Source organism: Bubalus kerabau, chromosome 5, assembly GCF_029407905.1.
Source record: "Bubalus kerabau isolate K-KA32 ecotype Philippines breed swamp buffalo chromosome 5, PCC_UOA_SB_1v2, whole genome shotgun sequence".
NCBI lineage: Eukaryota > Metazoa > Chordata > Mammalia > Artiodactyla > Bovidae > Bubalus > Bubalus kerabau.
In genome coordinates, this window is record NC_073628.1 from 19469377 (window position 1) to 19487968 (window position 18592).

General features: G+C 38.4%; 1 protein-coding gene across 5 annotated transcripts in view; it reads left to right on the forward strand.

Moving 5' to 3' along the window:
• ARHGAP32 (Rho GTPase activating protein 32) overlaps positions 1-18592 on the forward strand; it is a 207784-nt gene that overhangs the window by 133144 nt on the left and 56048 nt on the right. For all 5 annotated transcript variants that reach the window (XM_055581190.1, XM_055581192.1, XM_055581191.1 and 2 more), the window contains 4 exons: positions 493-585; positions 1445-1567; positions 3151-3228; positions 15427-15508. In XM_055581190.1, coding sequence (XP_055437165.1) covers positions 493-585; positions 1445-1567; positions 3151-3228; positions 15427-15508 — 376 coding nt within the window. The remainder of the gene's footprint in view (positions 1-492; positions 586-1444; positions 1568-3150; positions 3229-15426; positions 15509-18592) is intronic.

Below are 18592 nucleotides of genomic sequence, written 5' to 3' on the forward strand. Positions count from 1 at the left end.
GGAGCTGAAATTAGGAGTTCCTGATTCCTGCAGCAACTCCTGTTAGGCTCCTGTTGGGTCCCATGCCTGGACCATCAGCTGACTTGAGGTGAAGGATCACGCATGAACTGTCCTGCCATGGCTGGGGGGCGAAGACTGCAGCAGGCCTTGGAGAAAGTTTCAGAGTAGTGGGGAGAAGCTGGCAAGGAAAGTAATTATGTCTGTGCTATCATTTTACATTTTCAGTACACAAATAGAAAGAAAAGGCAACCAAATTAGAAGCTGTATGACCCCTGATGATGAGGGGCCGAAGTGAAAGTCCTGCAACAGATAGGGAATTATGTAAGTGCCCTTCGTGTCAGTTCCTGGAGCTGTGAAGTTTCTGTGAAGAACCTCTGCGACTATGAAAACGCCTGAAAATCTGCAGATTTTTTTCTCCCAGAAGCAACCAGTTCACACCAGTTTCTTTAACAGTGAGAAACTGTTACCACTGAATCTTCTCTTTTTCTTTAGTCGGTCACTCAGATGCTTATGGCTTACCTGTCCCGCCTTTCAGCTATTGCTGGGAACAAGATCAACTGTGGACCTGCCCTTACTTGGATGGAGGTATTAATCTAGTTCACTCTTTATTAGAGTTAATTACCTATGAAAGAAATCCCATGTGAATTTTCATAGCTACTGAGTTTCAGGAATTGAATAAGTGGGGCTTATTCATGTCTTCTGGAAGATAGATATGGTACATTAAATATTTTTATCTCAAACCTTTTTTGATAATCCAGGAAGCTAGTTTTAATATTATTTTATGAATCAGAATGACACCTGTTGTTTTGGTATTCAATATATTCATGTTTATACATTTAGCAAGGTGTGTGTATATATATATATATTTAATTGACTTAGTAATGAAAATAGTTTTTAGTCATTTAGAAACAAGAGACAATTAAATCCTTTTAAAGGACCTGATTTAAGAATGTCTTGAGTGATAGAGTATCCAGTCAGTATGTTAGATTTTTTTTCTTTAATTTGCATAAGTAGAGTTACTTTATTCTCTAAGTGAAAATTGGGAAGATGATGAAAAGTAGAAAGAATAGAACTTACAGCCAGTACAACTTGCATTGAGATCTTGTTTTTTCATTATTGGCTGTGTAATCTGGGACAAATTATTTAATCTTCTGTAATTTACATAACCTCTTTTAGCTTTAGCATCTTCATTGTTAGGTATTGATAATGATGATAAGTATCTTTTAAAGTTGTGAAGATTCAATTATATATATAATATATGTACAATACAATGATATGATATGTACAATACATGTACAATAATATGTACAATGGTATATAGTAAGTAGTGTTTTTTTTTAAGATTCTTTGGTTTTGCTAAATCAAGTTGAGTTATATAGATACACCAAGAAACTTGCAAGTCCCATGTCTTTAACCATCTCATAGTACATTTTCTTTGTTCTAGATTGATAACAAGGGAAATCACCTTCTAGTTCATGAAGAATCCTCTATTAACACTCCTGCTGTTGGTGCTGCCCATGTTATCAAGAGGTACACTGCTCGGGCCCCAGATGAATTGACCTTAGAGGTAAGTGACCAAAGATGCTCTGTGTTAGTTCAGTCTGTGCTGCCTTTCTAGCCTCATCTTTGGATCAGTCATTTACTTAACAAAAAGTACCAGGTGTTTCTGCCCATTATTATCTTTCAGCCTGGCATGCCATCTATTTTTATTTTAATGACTATACTCATTCTTAAAAATTCAGCTTAAATGTCCCCCATTTTTTCTAGGAAGTCTCCTTGATTTTCTTCCTTCTACTCCAAGAAATACATACCCCACTTCTTCCCTACCCCTCGCTCTGCCCCACTAACCCCTGCCCAGAGCATGCACTGAATGTCATTCTGAGCTATTCTCAAGGCTTATCTCTGAGAGGTCACTTATTTCATTCAGTCAAAGTTGTTCTCCTGTGTTTGTCTCTGTGAGCTTCTTGAAAGCCAGGTCCTCTTGTCTTTTGTCTTTTTTTTTTGCACCTAAAAACAATACCCAGTGATACTTTTTTCTCATTGTTCATAGACTGAGGTAAAGATCAGATGAAAAGTGAAATGAACATTTCTTGATATCAGATGCAAAAAGAGGGGATTTAAGTTTCTTCTGTTAATACTGACTGATGAGAGATCAAAAGAAAATGCTGGCAAGTTATTCAATTTAAGAGGAAAAAAGTGTACATTTTTACTCTACAGAATTCAAACAGTTCTCAACTAAATTTTTAGCTCTATACACAAAGAATCCTTAATCTTGAAAGATACCGTGTCTGTTAGCAAATATGGTTTTGTGAAGAGGACATTCTTGACTGGAAAAATTAGTCATGAATATAACACAAAAATTCGTGAAGCAATATTGTGTACATTAGCAACACTGTTCTAAAGTGCCTAACTGGTTTATCACAGAGATCATCACTTATTTTGAATGAAGACTACAACTTCTTTTAAGTATATTATTAAAAACTATTCTTGCTATTTTTATACTTAGGATGTTGTAAAAGTTTGTGTAAACTCACTAGTTTGTCTTTTAGGGTGAACAAAGTCAGCTGCTCAGTGGGAATGTTATATATTGAACCGCCTTTCGAAAGAAATGTAGCTGTCATTCAATTTTACATGTACTAAGAATAACTCAGTAATTGTAGACATCTTAGAGCATTCCTATATAATGAAATAAGATACGTCAATTGCTCAGCCCAATGCCTGGTACATGGCAAGCAGCTCACTGAGTGTATTAATAGAAACTGTTGTTGTTCTAAAAATGGTAATTTAAAATTTCCTTTTATAAGTGGATCTGATCACCTTTAGTAGCAGCAGTAACAGTATTTTAACTCTGTGATGATGCCTAGTGTTAAAAAATCTCACACTGTCAATCAGGCTTTCTGAAGTTACTTACTACACATGTTACTTGGACCAGTCTTTGTGCTGCTTAACTTCTTGTAAACCTCTCCTTTACAAATGGTTAAGATTATTAAATTCTTTACAGAAAGAAATATTAATGTTTTTCCAGAAATAATGATCCAGAGAATAAGATACAGTTCAGATTTAAAGTTTTACAGTTTAGATTTAAATTTTAGGCAGATGATTGCTTTACAATTTGATTAAAAACATTTCACTTAAAATCTTTTCTCCTAGGTGGGAGACATTGTTTCTGTTATTGACATGCCCCCAAAAGTGTTAAGCACATGGTGGAGAGGCAAGCATGGATTTCAGGTATGCAACAAAGAATTCGGTATGGAAAATTCAAAAAATGTGTTCTCTTTCGATGTTTCTGTTTACAGTGGTGTGCTGGCAGTGGACTTTGTTACCAGAAATTTTGTCTGCAGTGATTAAAAAAAATGTAGATGACGTTAGACTTGGGTTTCCTTTTCTAGTTACTGCTGTGGAAGGTCTCCTCTTCTGTCCCACACAGTGGACTAGCTGAAGCGTGAGCAGAGCCACCTGCCTGCTGACCCCTTCTAGATTATCAGGCCTGTAACTCTGGCTCACTTCTCATAGCGGTTTAAAATCATGAATCACATATGTTTTCCCTCTAGACTCAAGTCAGTTTGATCAGTGTTTTTTAATGCATTATAACTGTTAATGTAAACAGCGTGTTAATAGCAGAATAACAGCAGAATCTAAGGCCATCTCTTTCTTTTTCCTTATATGCCTAAGTAATTTGAGACCTGACAACAGCATCTCTTAGATTGACTGTCACTAATTTCCACAGGGTAGAAAAGTTTCCTTTTAGCTTTTAAAACTATCACTAGAAGAACATCTAAAAATGCCTTAAAATTGTATCCTTAGTATATAACTCGTGGGTTTTAGTTGTCTATTTATAAAAATGTTCCTAAAATGCTGTGTAGATTAAATGCTCATGCTGTACATTTGGAAATGTTAATGGCTATTATATAAATATAGCTTTATATGCATATAAAAACTATTAGGTTTCTATAAAATGTATTTTATGAAAAAAAATCATACAGTTTAAAACAGGACAGCATGGTGGCTAAGAACATGGGTTCTGGTGCTATATCTCTTGTGTCTTAATCTTGTGTTATTTTCAGCAAGTTGCTTTACTTCTCTGTACTTCAGTTTCCCCATTTGTAAAATGGGGATTGTAAGATTCTTGTTAATCTCTTAAGATTATCAAGAAGATTGAATGTGTGAGGATAAAATATGTAAAGTAGCTAGAATAGACTTGATGCATATTTCTCACTCAATAAATGTTGATTTTTAAATGTAAATAATTCAAATAAAATTTGATTTGATTTATACCCCAATTTGTTATAAAAGCATACATAACAGTTTAATTTGATTAACACCAAATTGATTAACCTTATATGTTTGTTACCCCACAGATTTTCTCACGTGTATAATTGCAGTCCTACTTTAGCTGTGCTGATTTCTTAACTGCTATTAACAGTTGGTGCTTCTGATTAAATATAAAACTAAATGGAAAGCTGGTCTTAGCCAGCTTTTTATTAAGGGATCTTATTAAGGGATAAGGGATCCCTTATCTTATTAAGGGATCAATTCTTCATGTTCATGGAAGTGAGCTATAAATGGTAGGGGCCCAAACAGGATCCAAAAGTAAATTTGGCTTTTAAATGACACTTGTGTTTCAGTCTTGCTGTTGCTTCCTCTCTTACAGTCTTAGACCGGTCACTTGCTTTCTTTGGACTACAGGAGCAGGAGACGAGGGACTGGGCTTGGCCCTGGGGTAGCTTGGACAGTGGTCTTGCTGGGAATCGAGGCCATTTCGAGCTGCCCACTCTCAGGAGAGAGGGTGGAGGGGAGCAGAGATGTGGGCTGTTGCTTCCCAGGCTGTGGGCCAGCCTTGAGGTGTGCTGCCCTGACCCCGAAGGAGAGTGTTCTGGAGATGTGTTGTCAGCATGTAGGCCCCGAGTCCCCGCTGCAGGTCTGCTCTACTCGATGTGTTTCTCACGTGTTATGTGGGCTCCCCTGTTTTTTCCTTAGTCACAGGTACTGTTGTCTCTGGCCAGCTGTCGGGACATGACAGGGTGCAGGTGGCGTGCGGAACCCTTTCCCTTAAGTCCAGTGAGCTGATGCTGTGCAGTTGCTGGCTTGATATACTATTTATCCCACACACATAGTTTCTCCTATTAGCATGTTGCTTTATGTTTTATACTTCACTGAATGGAACTGGCAAAATGCTGATCTTTGTTAACCACAAGCTGATGAGCAGAGTTTACCTACAGTGCCGTGTGACCACTGTTTCTAAGAGTGATCCGACGAACACCAGGGCCAGAATCACATGGATAAGAGTACGAAGTGTTAGCGTCACGTCCTCCGCCACAGTGACGGAAACAGTGTTGGGTTTGCTTTTTGTTACATTTAATGAACCAGTTTTTACACATGATTATTAACTATAATCCTTATTTTCATTAAGACTCACTCTTTGTGATGTCTGTAGTTCTGTGGGTTTTCACAAACGCATAATGAATGACATGGATCGTTCATACAAAGTGATTACCCTGTGCTTGAAATTTCCTGTGCTCTCACCTATCCATCTTCTCTCCTCCTGATCTCTGACAGGCCCTGATTATTTATTATCTCCATAGTTTTGCCTTTTCCAAAGCATTATATAATTGGAATCATATGGTATAATATGGAGCCTTTTCAAACTGGCTTTCAGACTGCACTTAAGGTTCCTCCAGATCTTTCCATGATTTGATGTTCCTTTTTTATCATTCATTTATCATTCATTGTTATGAATGTGCCATAATTTTGTTTTTCCATCCGCCTGTTAAAATGCATCTTGGTTGCTTCTAGTTTGGGGCATTTATGAATAATATTGCTGTGTATATCCACATGCATATTTTTGTGTGGATATGTTTTCAGGTCCTTCAGGTAAATACCATGGAGTGCACTTGCTGTGTTGTATGGTAAGATCATGCTTAGGTTTGTAAGAAACCACCAAACTGTCTTTTAAAGTGGTTGTGCCATTTTGCCTTCCCACCAGCAGCAGTGGTGATGCTGCCCTGCATTCTCATCTACATTTGATGGTTCTCAGTTGGTTTTTTTTTTCAATCATTCTAAAAGGTATGTGATGGTATTTATTGCATTGTTGTCTGAATTTGCAAATAAAGTCAGTCCAAGGAATTGCATTTACTGATACAGATAAGGGTGTTGTACTGCTGTCTCATTTCTCTGTTACTAATAACTCCTTCTACTCTCTCTTCACCTCTGATTCTCAAACTTTACTTGGTGAGCTTATGATGTGTTGCATAGGGAACATGTTAAAACGTAAAATCCTGTGACATAAACCCCCAGGTTCTGTCTCGGTGGTTGTGGAATAGGATTAAGAGACAGTCTTATCCATGTGATTCTGGCCCCGGTGTTCCTTAGATCACTCTGCTGGAAGCAGTGCTTACTCTGAGCTGTAGGTAAAGTTTGCCAATCAGCTGGTGGTTGATAAAGGTCAACATTTTGCCAAGTTCTAGTCTTTATATTGTTTTAGCCTAGACCATAATTTAGCTGTGGGAACAGAAGGATTAGTTCATCCATGTTTCTAAATTATACTGTGACTGTGTTTCTTTTCTTAAACTTCTAGGAGTAGGAAGTGTGAAATTATATTAACTATAGTAATTTGAAATTCTGAAATCTTTTACTTGTCTTCTAAAGAGTATATTGAGCCTTTTACCTTTGTTTTCTGAGGAGTTTCATCATGTAATATGTATTTCAGAAAGGGGGGGGAAAAAAACCTCTTTGCTTTTTCTTTCTTGTTAAAAATGCATGGCCTTTTTGTGTCTGTTTGTGGACTGTGGTTGGAAATGTGAGGTGAGGTGTCTGGAAGGTCTTTTTTCCCTTACATAACAGGCATATTACAAATGTAAAGTGTTAATGCCTGAGGATTATTTGTTTAGTGCCATGTTCCTCGGAATTTTATCTGAGAGCCGTAAGTATCAGAATGACCCGAGAAACATGTTAAAACCGTATACAACTGATCTCTGGAGATGGGGGACAGAAATCTGAATTTCATCAGGTTCCTCAGATGATTATTAAGTGTAAAATGTGAGAACCACTGACTCAGCCTCCCTGTGTTTATCCTGTGCAGATAGAGAAAGAATTAAAACACTGCTTAGTGAGTGTTCTCCTTTCCCCCAGAAAACCTCCTAAGACATATTTGGGATGCAGTCAGTCTAATGGATAAAATACCACTTCGAGGGTGACAGAATCCGATTCAGTCGCCTTCTCTCGGTTCTCCGCAAGATGGTCAAGGGTCACTAGATTTACTTTCCTAGTTACCCCAGCCTGTCATGTGAGGTTTCCATGCCCAAACGGCAGACAAGCAGCTCTTCAGCAATAAGCATCCTCCTACCTCAGGAATTTAATGTGGTTCCAGAAACCTTACTTTCAGAAAAACCTTCTTTATCCCACAGGGAAGATGTTTGGAAACCTTGGCTCTTGCAGTAAGTAGTTTAATAGAGGAAGACAGTTCACCCACTTATTTATATGAAGACCATCATTTTATGTGTGGAATTCAAAGCTACACCTTTTCATTACTCAAAATTAAATAGAGCAAAATATTTCCTTTCCAGTTAAGTAATAGGAAAATTACATAATTTCTCATCTGTAGTGTTCACAGGATGTCAAGGGAAGGGGGGTCAGAGTGTGGTGCTGCAGATCCAAGGCGTTGTCACACTTCTTGGTCCTCTTCTGTGTGCTTCCTGTTAATTCTCACACTGCAAAGAAGGTACTTTTATTACCTCTCTTACTGACAAAGAAACTAAAGCGGAAGAGGACTGAACCACTGCTCTGTTATATTTCACTGTTTAGTGTCAGAGTTTAGGTAGAAACTTAGGTATTCTGGGCAAAGAACGGATCATAGTAGTGTTGCGGTGAACCAGTAGTGGCTTCTACTTGTCTACACGTGTGAATCATAGATTCCTAAAGTAGAAAAAAACGGCAGAGGATCACCTGGTCCTAAACTGTCACCTTGTAATTAAAGAAATCAAAGGAATTTGGAAAGACGGTTTTGATTCACAAAGACAGTAAGTCAGTGATATAGCCAGAACATGAGCTTGGTGACTTCCAATTTTGTATTTCTCCCCCTTAGATCACAAAACATATGTAAATTTTCTGAAATTATTTTATTTCTTATTGCTGTCTTTATTTTTCTTACTAGTGCCATTAGCAGCTGCCATTAACGTTTAAAGAGAAACTAGTTTCTAGATAGCCTTTTTTGTTAATTTATAACATTAGAATATGTCCTACCAAATGATTCTTAAACATTCAGTTTCATGGAAATAACTGAAAAAATGGCTTACAGAAGTAGTTCTTAGCATCTTCAAACCCTACACCCATTTGTTATGATAAATAATTTCTAAAATCCTTCCTTAGAATTCAGAAATGAAATTTACAAATGACATAACAAGATATAAACACAATTTCAAAAATATATATAATTTTTCATATATAATATAAAAGAAATAAAAGTGAGTTGCGTACTTGAAATACACAGTTGTGTATCCTAGGGACAACTTCATGGAAGTCTTGTTACTTCAAATGTAGTGTGCAGACCAGTAGCATTAACCTCAATCACAAAATAGAATAAAACTTACTTGTAATAGCATCAAAACTATGAATTACTTAGAGATATATTGGAAGAAAGATACAAACGGTCTGTGTACTGAAAACTACAAAGCATTTCTGAGATAAAGAATATTTTAAAAACGAGAGATATACACCCTGTATATAGGTTGGAAGTCTTTATATTGTTAAAATGTCATCTCTTCTCAAATTGATCCCAGTCAAAATCCCAGCAGATTTTTTGTAGAAATCAATACACAGATTTAACAATTCATATGGAAATACAAAGGACCTAAAAAAGAACAGCCAAAACAAATTTGAAAAAGAAGAGCAAAGTTGGAGAACTAACACTAATTGATTTGAAGACTTAACTGTAAAACTGCAATAACAACAGAGTATGGCATTAGGGGAGAGATGGACAAGTAAATCAACAGGACAGACAGAGTCAGAAGTAGACCCACACATTCATGGATGCTTGTTTTCAACAGAGGTTCAGTGTCCGTTCAGTGAAGAAAACATGATCTGTTTTACAAATGATGTTGGAACAGTTGGGTATCCATCAATTCAGTTCAGTCGCTCAGTCATGTCTGACTCTTTGCGACCCCATGAATCACAGCACGCCAGGGCTCCCTGTCCATCACCAACTCCCGGACTTCACTCAAACTCATGTCCATCGAGTCGGTGATGCCATCCAGCCATCTCATCCTCCGTCATGCCCTTCTCCTCCTGCCCCCAATCCCTCCCAGCATTAGGGTCTTTTCCAATGAGTCAACTCTTCACATGAGGTGGCCAAAGTATTGGAGTTTCAGCTTCAGCATCAGTCCTTCCAATGAACACCCAGGACTGATCTCCTTTAGGATGGACTGGTTGGATCTCCTTGTAGTCCAAGGGACTCTCAAGAGTCTTCTCCAACACCACAATTCAAAAGCATCAATTCTTCGGTGCTCAGCTTTATCCATATACCTTCATAAATCCTTTTATTTATTTCTTGTGCCATCTGCACATATTAACACAAAATAGGTCATGTACCCAAAATGTAAATCTTAAACTAAAAACCTTCTAAAAGAAAACATAGGAGAAAGTTTTGTGACTTTGGATTTGGCAAAGATTTCCTAGATGTATTATCAGAACAATTCATAAAATAATAAATTTCTTCAAAATTTAACACTGCTGCTCTTTGAAAGGCTTTATTTTTAAGACAATAAAAAGATACATTACAAACTGGGAAAAAATATTTGCAGTGATTATATCTGATCAAGTACTTGTATCCACAACATATAAAGAACTCTCAAAATTCAACATGAAAACAGAATTCAATTTTTAAAAAATAGCAAATATGGGAACAATTAACAAAGATACATGACAAATAAACCTGTCAAGAGATGTTTAACCGTAGTGATCATTAGAGAAATGCAATTAAAATAACAATGAGGCCTTGCTATATACTTATTAGAGCAGCAAGGATATGGAGGAATTGGAACACTGAGACAGTTGGGGGCAATGTAAGATGCTCCAACCAATTGGAAAACAGTTTGTCAGTGTTTTAAACAATACTGATGGAAGAGAACAGAAGATCTGCCTTCATACAGAAACTCACATATGACAGTTCATAACAACTATATACGTAATGGCCCCAAGTTGGAAGCAACCCAGTTATCTCATCAGCAAGAGATCAATGAATAAACAAACGTGGCATTTACACAACAGAATATTACTAAGCAATAGAAAGGAAGAATTAGTGATAAATACAGCAACATGACGATCCTCAAAATAATTACGCTGAATGAAAGAAAACCAACAACAAAGAGTACATTTTGCATGACTCTATTCATATAAGAGTGTAGGAACTGCAAAGTGATGTGTAGTGTTAGAAACTTGGTTGCCTGTTGAGCAGGGGTAAGGGCTGCTAAGGAGAGGGAGAAATTACAGAGAGTTACAAGGAAACTCTGGGGGTTGATAAATATATTCATAATTTTGAGTGTGGATACAGTTTTATGGGTGTCAACTCATCAAAATGTACATTTTAAATGTGCACAGCTTGTTTGTCAGTTATACCTCAGTAAAAGTGGGAAAGAACTGCAGAAGCATCTGTGTTAACTTTTCTTGTGTCTAATCCTGTGACAATTTCCATCTCTTCTGCCTCTGTGTCTCTTACATCCGTATACTCTTCTTTCTTCTTCATGCCAGACTGGCTCAGGGAAAAACTACCAGACTGAAGGTTCTCTCTCCCTCCTTTAAGCCCATCCCTCAGCCTTGTCTTTTTCTTTTTTTTTTTTCTTGTTATTATATTTTTATTAGCTACTCCTCTACCCTTGTGGATGCTGGATGCTCATCTTTTCTTTTCCTTCCCTCCTCTTCCTAGAGTGGAAATTTATCTTGACTCCTGCCAAATAATTCCTCTCACCTTTCTCAGCCATTTAAATTAGAGCTTTAGAAAATGCTACTTTTACAGAAAGAATAATAATACAGGAAACAGAACAATATAATTCATAGATCATATTGTTGGAATTCCAGTCATTTTTAACATTGAGCATTTTGAGTTTATTAGAATTAATTTATATTTGGTAAAATATTGGCTTCAGTATGCACTACGTTTCGTCAGGCCTCCTCACTGTGACCCATCCTTCTTGGAGGTCCCTGAATGGCATGGTTAATAGCTTCATTGACTTACACAAGCCCCTTTGCCATAACAAGACTGTGAGCCGTGAAGTCGCAGAAAATTTGAAATGTTCATTAACTGTAATTTTAGGGTTAGTTATGTGTATATTTTCAATGGAACACAGTTTCTTTTTTTATGGTTGAAATTTTATAATAAGAAAATAGAATCTATTGCTTTTCACAAGTACACAGAATTAGACCGTTAAGATAACTGTCTTACTTAAAAGAGCTACAGTTAGAAGTGCTTTTGGCTTCAAGAAACAAAAGCAAACAGAAAAAGTATCATTGCTGCAGTTGAGTCAGCAGCTTAATGAAGCTAGGCAGAATTATCTAAGCTTCTCTTGGCCTTTTTTTAGGGGTCAGATGATTGCTACAGCTGATGCATTCCCAACACCTGGGTACACAGCAGAAGGAAGAGAACAGAATAGTGACACATTTTCGTGTGACACATTTTCCCTTGTGCCATGGCTGCACCCTGAATGCAAGGAGTCTGGAAAACTGAATATTTAGTTCAGTTGCTGCTGCTGCTGCTAAGTCGCTTCAGTCGTGTCCGACTCTGTGCGACCCCAGAGACGGCAGCGCAGCAGGTTCCCCCATCACTGGGATTCTCCAGGCAAGAACACTGGAGTGGGTTGCCATTTCCTTCTCCAATGCATGAAAGTGAAAAGTGAAAGTGAAGTCGCTCAGTCATGTCCGACTCCTAGTGACCCCATGGACTGCAGCCTACCAGGCTCCTCCGTCCCTGGGATTTTCCAGGCAAGAGTACTGGAGTGGGGTGCCATTGCCTTCTACATTAGTTCAGCTAGCATTTAGTAATATTGCACTTTATACTAAAGGGAGATAGGTGAGCAGGGATAGGAATTAGATGTTGGGTGAACCTCCCATGGACCTACCTCTGCATAATACACAGTAGCTCTTCCCCCACATACCTGGACCTAATGAACAGGGAGGCCTGATGTGCTGCGATTCATGGAGTCGCAAAGAATCGGACACGACTGAGCGACTGAACTAAACTGAACTGAATGCCTTGAGACATTTAAAAGGTGAAAGTGTAACTGCTGCTGCTGCTGCTAAGTCATGTCAGTCGTGTCCGACTGTGCGACCCCATAGACGTCAGCCCACCAGGCTCCCCCATACTGGAGTGGGTTGCCATTTCCTTCTCCAATGCATGAAAGTGAAAAAATAAAGTGAAGTCTCTCAGTCGTGTCCGACTCCTAGCGACCCCATGGACTACAGCCCACCAGGCTCCCCTGTACTGGAGTGGGTTGCCATTTCCTTCTCCAATGCATGAAAGTGAAAAAATAAAGTGAAGTCTCTCAGTTGTGTCTGACTCCTAGCGACCCCATAGACTGCAGCCCACCCGGCCCTTCTGTCCATGGGATTTTCCAGGCAAGAGTACTGGAGTGGGGTGCCATTGCCTTCTCCGAAAAGTGTAACTAGTATGTACCAATTTGATATAGTTCCTTTAAGAAGGTCATTAAGCTTTGTTGAGTCTTATGAAGAAATAATGGCAAGCTATTTTTATTTGCTGACAGATATTTGAGTTTAGAAACTAGGCTAGGTGCTTTTACACAGATTATTCAGGTAGCTAATGATGTCCCATTTTTATGAATTAAGAAACAGATGTTAAGCAATTTGCTGTATATCACAGAGCCTAGAAATGAGTGATCTTTTCTCTATAGCGAATTGCAGAAAATATTTATAAATGGAAATGAATTAGAATTTTATGAAAAGAATGATATTTGATAGTGAGGAAACTTAGGTACATACAGGAAAAGGTCGGTCGGTCAGTCAGTCAGTTCAGTAGCTCAGTCGTGTCCGACTATTTGCGACCCCATGAATCGCAGCACGCCAGGCCTCCCTGTCCATCACCAACTCCCAGAGTTCACTCAGACTCACGTCCATCCAGTCAGTGATGCCATCCAGCCATCTCATCCTCTGTCGTCCCCTTCTCCTCCTGCCCCCAATCCCTCCCAGCATCAGGGTCTTTTCCAATGAGTCAACTCTTCGCATGAGGTGGCCAAAGTACTGGAGTTTCAGCTTTAGCATCATTCCTTCCAAAGAAATCCCAGGGCTGATCTCCTTCACAATGGACTGGTTGGATCTCCTTGCAGTCAGGGACTCTCAAGAGTCTTCTCCAACACCACAGTTCAAAAGCATCAATTCTTTGGGGCTCAGCTTTCTTCACAGTCCAACTCTCACATCCATACATGACTACTGGAAAAACCATAGCCTTGACTAGACGGACCTTTGTTGGCAAAGTAATGTCTCTGCTTTTCAATATGCTGTCTAGGTTGGTCATAACTTTCCTTCCAAGGAGTAAGCGTCTTTTAATTTCAGGCAAAAGGTAGTAGGTATTATATGTCACATCCATACATTGGAGGAGCCGCAACCCTCTAGGTCTTCTAGTGGCCCACATACTAAGATGATAAAGAATAGATAATGTTGCACAAGTGCTTACTACATTCATTTTGCTTATACTCATCTGTTTAATCCTCATAACAAACCTTATGAGTTAGGCACGATATCATTATGTTTAGAGGAAGAAACTGAAGCATGGAGCCTAAGTTATAAACCCAGCCTAATAAGGGGCAGGCCTAGGATAGAACCGGGGCCCTCTTAATTCTGGGGCCAGGTGCATGCTCAGTTGCTTAAGTCATGTCCAACTCCTTGTGACCCCGTGGACCATAGCCCACCAGGCTTCTCTGTCCATGGGATTCTCCAGGCAAGAATACTGCAGTGGGTTGCCATGCCCTCGTCCAGGGGATCTTCCTGACCCAGGGATTTGAACCCATATCTCCTGCATTGCAGGTGGATTCTTTACCCACTGAGCCACCTGGAAAGCCCCAATCCTGGGGGTACACTTAACCATAAGTGATTCTCTTAGAAGTGATTTGTGTAAGAGAGCATGAGAAGGATTTTTCAAGTTGATTCTCATCTGGTTCTAACCAATCTTGGAAGAATTTCGACTTGTTGCTTAGATAAATAGGAAGTTGAGTAAAATATGGAATAGAATTTCACCAATAAAACAAATACTTACAGCATCATTTTAGAAGGTGTGCGTATAGGAACTTTAAGATCCAAATTCAAATCTTTCAAACAAGCTGATAGTTTATTAATAAGCCCTTTTCAACTCATGATAACTGGTTACATCTTCATAATTTTAAGAGCTAATGTACTATATCGATCAAGAAATTGAAGTAAGAATGCAGCAAATTAGTATGTGAAATACTCCCACGCAGATGAAAATGATACAGCTCAGACTTTCACGATGAGTCAGACTCTTGGAAGGCTGTTCCTTTCTTCCCCAGAGTCTGTCAACAGAGGGATGTACAAAGTGATGTAGTTTTCTTGTTTCAGCTTTAACATCTGCTGCTTGGCAGCCCAATCATATTCCTATCTAAGAAAACATCTATAAATATTGGTAAAAATTTCCTTTTTACTTTTGTTTCCCGGATCTTCATATCTGTATTCATTCTGCTGGCTATGCAGTATCTCTGGGTGATCTGGAGCTCAGAATTTTCCTAGCACAGCTCCTTGGGGTCTTCCTCACACCACAGGCAATTTGCTACCAGGTCGATTTGGTATGCTTTTTCAAAGCCGAGATTGGTTGTTTTCCTCTCTTGCTCCCCCACTTATCCACACACTTCTGACTCTTTACCAAGAATGAATACCAGGATTTTAAGTGAGTAATCGTTTCATCAGGTTACTTTAGTCTTGTCATTTTTCACAGAACCTATGAGAGAATGAAGAAAAAATACACAAAAAAGTTGAATGTGCTTTAGTATTGCTTTAAAAAAAATCATAGAGAAGTCAGTAAATATGAAAGTGGGCAGTAGAAGTGTTCACACAACTGGATTGGAATTTCAGCCAAGTAAATTATTAACAGGTATAAATTATACCTCTTGCCATGCTTAGCTTGGTATCAGACTAAATATTTTAATTGGAGTAAAAGAAGTTTGGGAAATTAAAAGCTAAAACTAGAAAAGAAGACTTAGATTTTAGGCAAATAAAGCAGATGACTGTATATACTCATAGCAACAGATTGTTTTATTATTTGTTTGTAAAATTGGCATCATCAGTGATTTAGAGTCTTGGGATAGCAGAATCACTGGGAGGGGCTGTGGAGCACATTACTGGAATTGAATTGGCAATGCTCACACACTGGTCTGTTCCCTGGTTTAGAATCCTCTCTTTGCTGCCTTTCTTCTTTAGGTGGGACTCTTCCCTGGACACTGTGTTGAGTTAATTAATCAGAAAGTTCCCCAGTCAGTGACCAACTCAGTGCCAAAACCAGGTGAGTACTCTTTCTCATTAGCATGGTTATTTACCCACTGCTTAAAGATCCAGATTTTCTCTTCAGTCAGGCACGCAGCTTGTTTAGCTGTTGTGTTCGTTGTCATAATATGCATTCTTAATTGTAATGTGGTTTTTTATTTTTAGTGTATTCTTTTTTCTCTGTTGATCATTTCACAAAGGTTTACATGCATTCAAAATTTTAGGCAATTTTAAGAACTGTTTGCTCCATTAAGCTTTGTCATTATTTGCTTTTGCAGTTATATAGTAGGAATGTAGCTAATTAATGAGCAAAATGATAAAAGAAAATATCAGGTTTAAGGACCTGACATGGAGATAATATGATTAGCTGAAAATTAATAAATGAAGGGAATGTACATCTTATCAGTGCCTGTGAACATCCAAACTATTTTAAACAGCATTTCTTATTACTTATATAATATATTTACAGTGCTGCGTAAGTGTGTGGAATATTGTACAGATATGTAAAGCAATGTGTTACAGGGAGTAAAAATCAAAACAGTGGAAACTTCTGCTTTTATTGGGGTGACTTAATCTGGACGAATTTTACAGAATACTTCATCAGGAACTTTTTAATGTGATGTAAATTTTTGGAAAGAAAATAAAAACAAAGAATAAAGATTTTAGAAGGAGAAGGAAGTGATCAAATGGATTTCTCCTTCTGCCCTACTCTCCCCTCATCCTGGGATTCTCAGTCTCTTTTCAAGGCATTTTTATCCTCTATTAAATCCCCCTTCTTTGGACAAGCTTGTTAAGCATAAAACAACTTTGTCAGAGAGAACTTACTTATTTGGTAGTGGTTGTGATGGCTGTAGTTTTCTTTTTGAAGTGCTGCATCAGTAACTTGAAAAAATAATCCTGTGCCCACTGGCAGACACTGCTCCCCCCTCCCTTGCCCCAGCTCTAAGCAACTGCTAATCTACTTTCTGTGTCTAGAGTTCTCTGAGCTAGACCTTTCACACAAATGAAATGAATCATGCAATATGTAGTCTTGTTGTAACTGGCTTTCTTCACTTAGCATAATGTTTTCAAGGTTCATCCATATATCAGTGCTTTATTCTCTCTTATGGCTAAATAGTAGTGCATTGTATGGATATACAGTATTTATTTTATCCATTCACTTTGGGTTTCCATTTTGGGTTATTATGAATAATACAATAATTAGTGTTCAAGTTTTGGTATACATATATGTTTTCATTTCTTGAGTATGTATGTAGCAGTAGAATTGCTGGGTCATATGATAACTCTATGTTCAACCTTTGGAGGAACTGCCAAACTGGTTTACCTTTGTAAACCAGCTGCACTGTTTTACACTTCCACCAGCAGCGTATATGAGAATTCAACTTGTTCTATTTCCTTGTTACTGTATTTTTGGTTATTGTTGTCTTAGTGGGTATTAAGTGATACATCTTTATGGTTTTGATATGCATTTCCCTGGTGGCTAATAATGTTGAACGTGTGTTTACTTATTACCCATTTTTGTATCTTTGGAGAAATGTTCAGACCTTTGTCTGTTTTTTAATTTGGTTATCTTTTTATCATTGGGTCATGTTATACCTTCCACATACAAGTCCTTTATCAGATAATGTGATTTGCAGACATGCTGCTGCTACTGCTGGTAAGTCGTGTCAGTCGTGTCCAACTCTGTGTGACCCCATAGACAGCAGCCCACCAGACTCCGCCGTCCCTGGGATTCTCCAGGCAAGAACACTGGAGTGGGCTGCCATTTCCTTTTCCAATGCATGAAAGTGAAAGTGAAGTCGCTCAGTCGTGTCTGACTCTTCGTGACCCTATGGACTGTAACCCACCAGGCTCCTCAGTCCATGGGATTTTCCAGGCAGGAGTACTGGAGTGGGGTGCCATTGCCTTCTCCGGATTTGAAGACATATGTTTCCTCAAATTCTGTGCTTTGTCTTTCACTTTCTTGATGACATCTGTTGAAGCATAAATATTTTTAATTTTTATGAAGTTCAATTTATTTTTTTCTTTTATCACGTATGCTTTTGATGTCTTATCTAAGAAGGCATTGTTTAGCGCAAGGTCAATATTTACTTCTGTATTTCCTTTTAAGAAGTTTATAGTTTTAGATCTTCCTTTTTAGCCTACTACCCATTTGAGCTATTCCAAATCCTGAAAGATGATGCTGTGAAAGTGCTGCACTCAATATGCCAGCAAATTTGGAAAACTCAGCAGTGGCCACAGGACTGGAAAAGGTCAATTTTAATTCCAATCCCAAAGAAAGGCAATGCCAAAGAATGCTCAAACTACCGCACCATTGCACTCATCTCACACGCTAGTAAAGTAATGCTCAAAATTCTCCAAGCCAGGCTTCAGCAATATGTGAACCGTCAACTTCCTGATGTTCAAGCTGGTTTTAGAAAAGATCAATTTGATCTGGTTGATCAAAAGATCAACCAGAGATCAAATTGCCAAAATCCTCTGGATCATGGAAAATGCAAGAGAGTTCCAGAGAAACATCTATTTCTGCTTTATTGACTATGCCAAAGCCTTTGACTGTGTGGATCACAATAAACTGTGGGAAATTCTGAAAGAGATGGGAATACCAGACCACCTGACCTGCCTCTTGAGAAATTTGTATGCAGGTCAGGAAGCAACAGTTAGAACTGGACATGGAACAACAGACTGGTTCCAAATAGGAAAAGGAGTTCGTCAAGGCTATATATTGTCACCCTGCTTATTTAACTTATATGCAGAGTACATCATGAGAAACGCTGGACTGGAAGAAACACAAGCTGGAATCAAGATTGCCGGGAGAAATATCAATCACCTCAGATATGCAAATGACACCACCCTTATGGCAGAAAGTGAAGAGGAACTAAAAAGCCTCTTGATGAAAGTGAAAGAGGAGAGTGAAAAAGTTGGCTTAAAGCTCAACATTCAGAAAACGAAGATCATGGCATCCAGTCCCATCACTTCATGGGAAATAGATGTGGAAACAGTGTCAGACTTAATTTTTCTGGGCTCCAAAGTCACTGCAGATGGTGACTGCAGCCATGAAATTAAAAGACGCTTACTCCTTGGAAGGAAAGTTATGAACAACCTA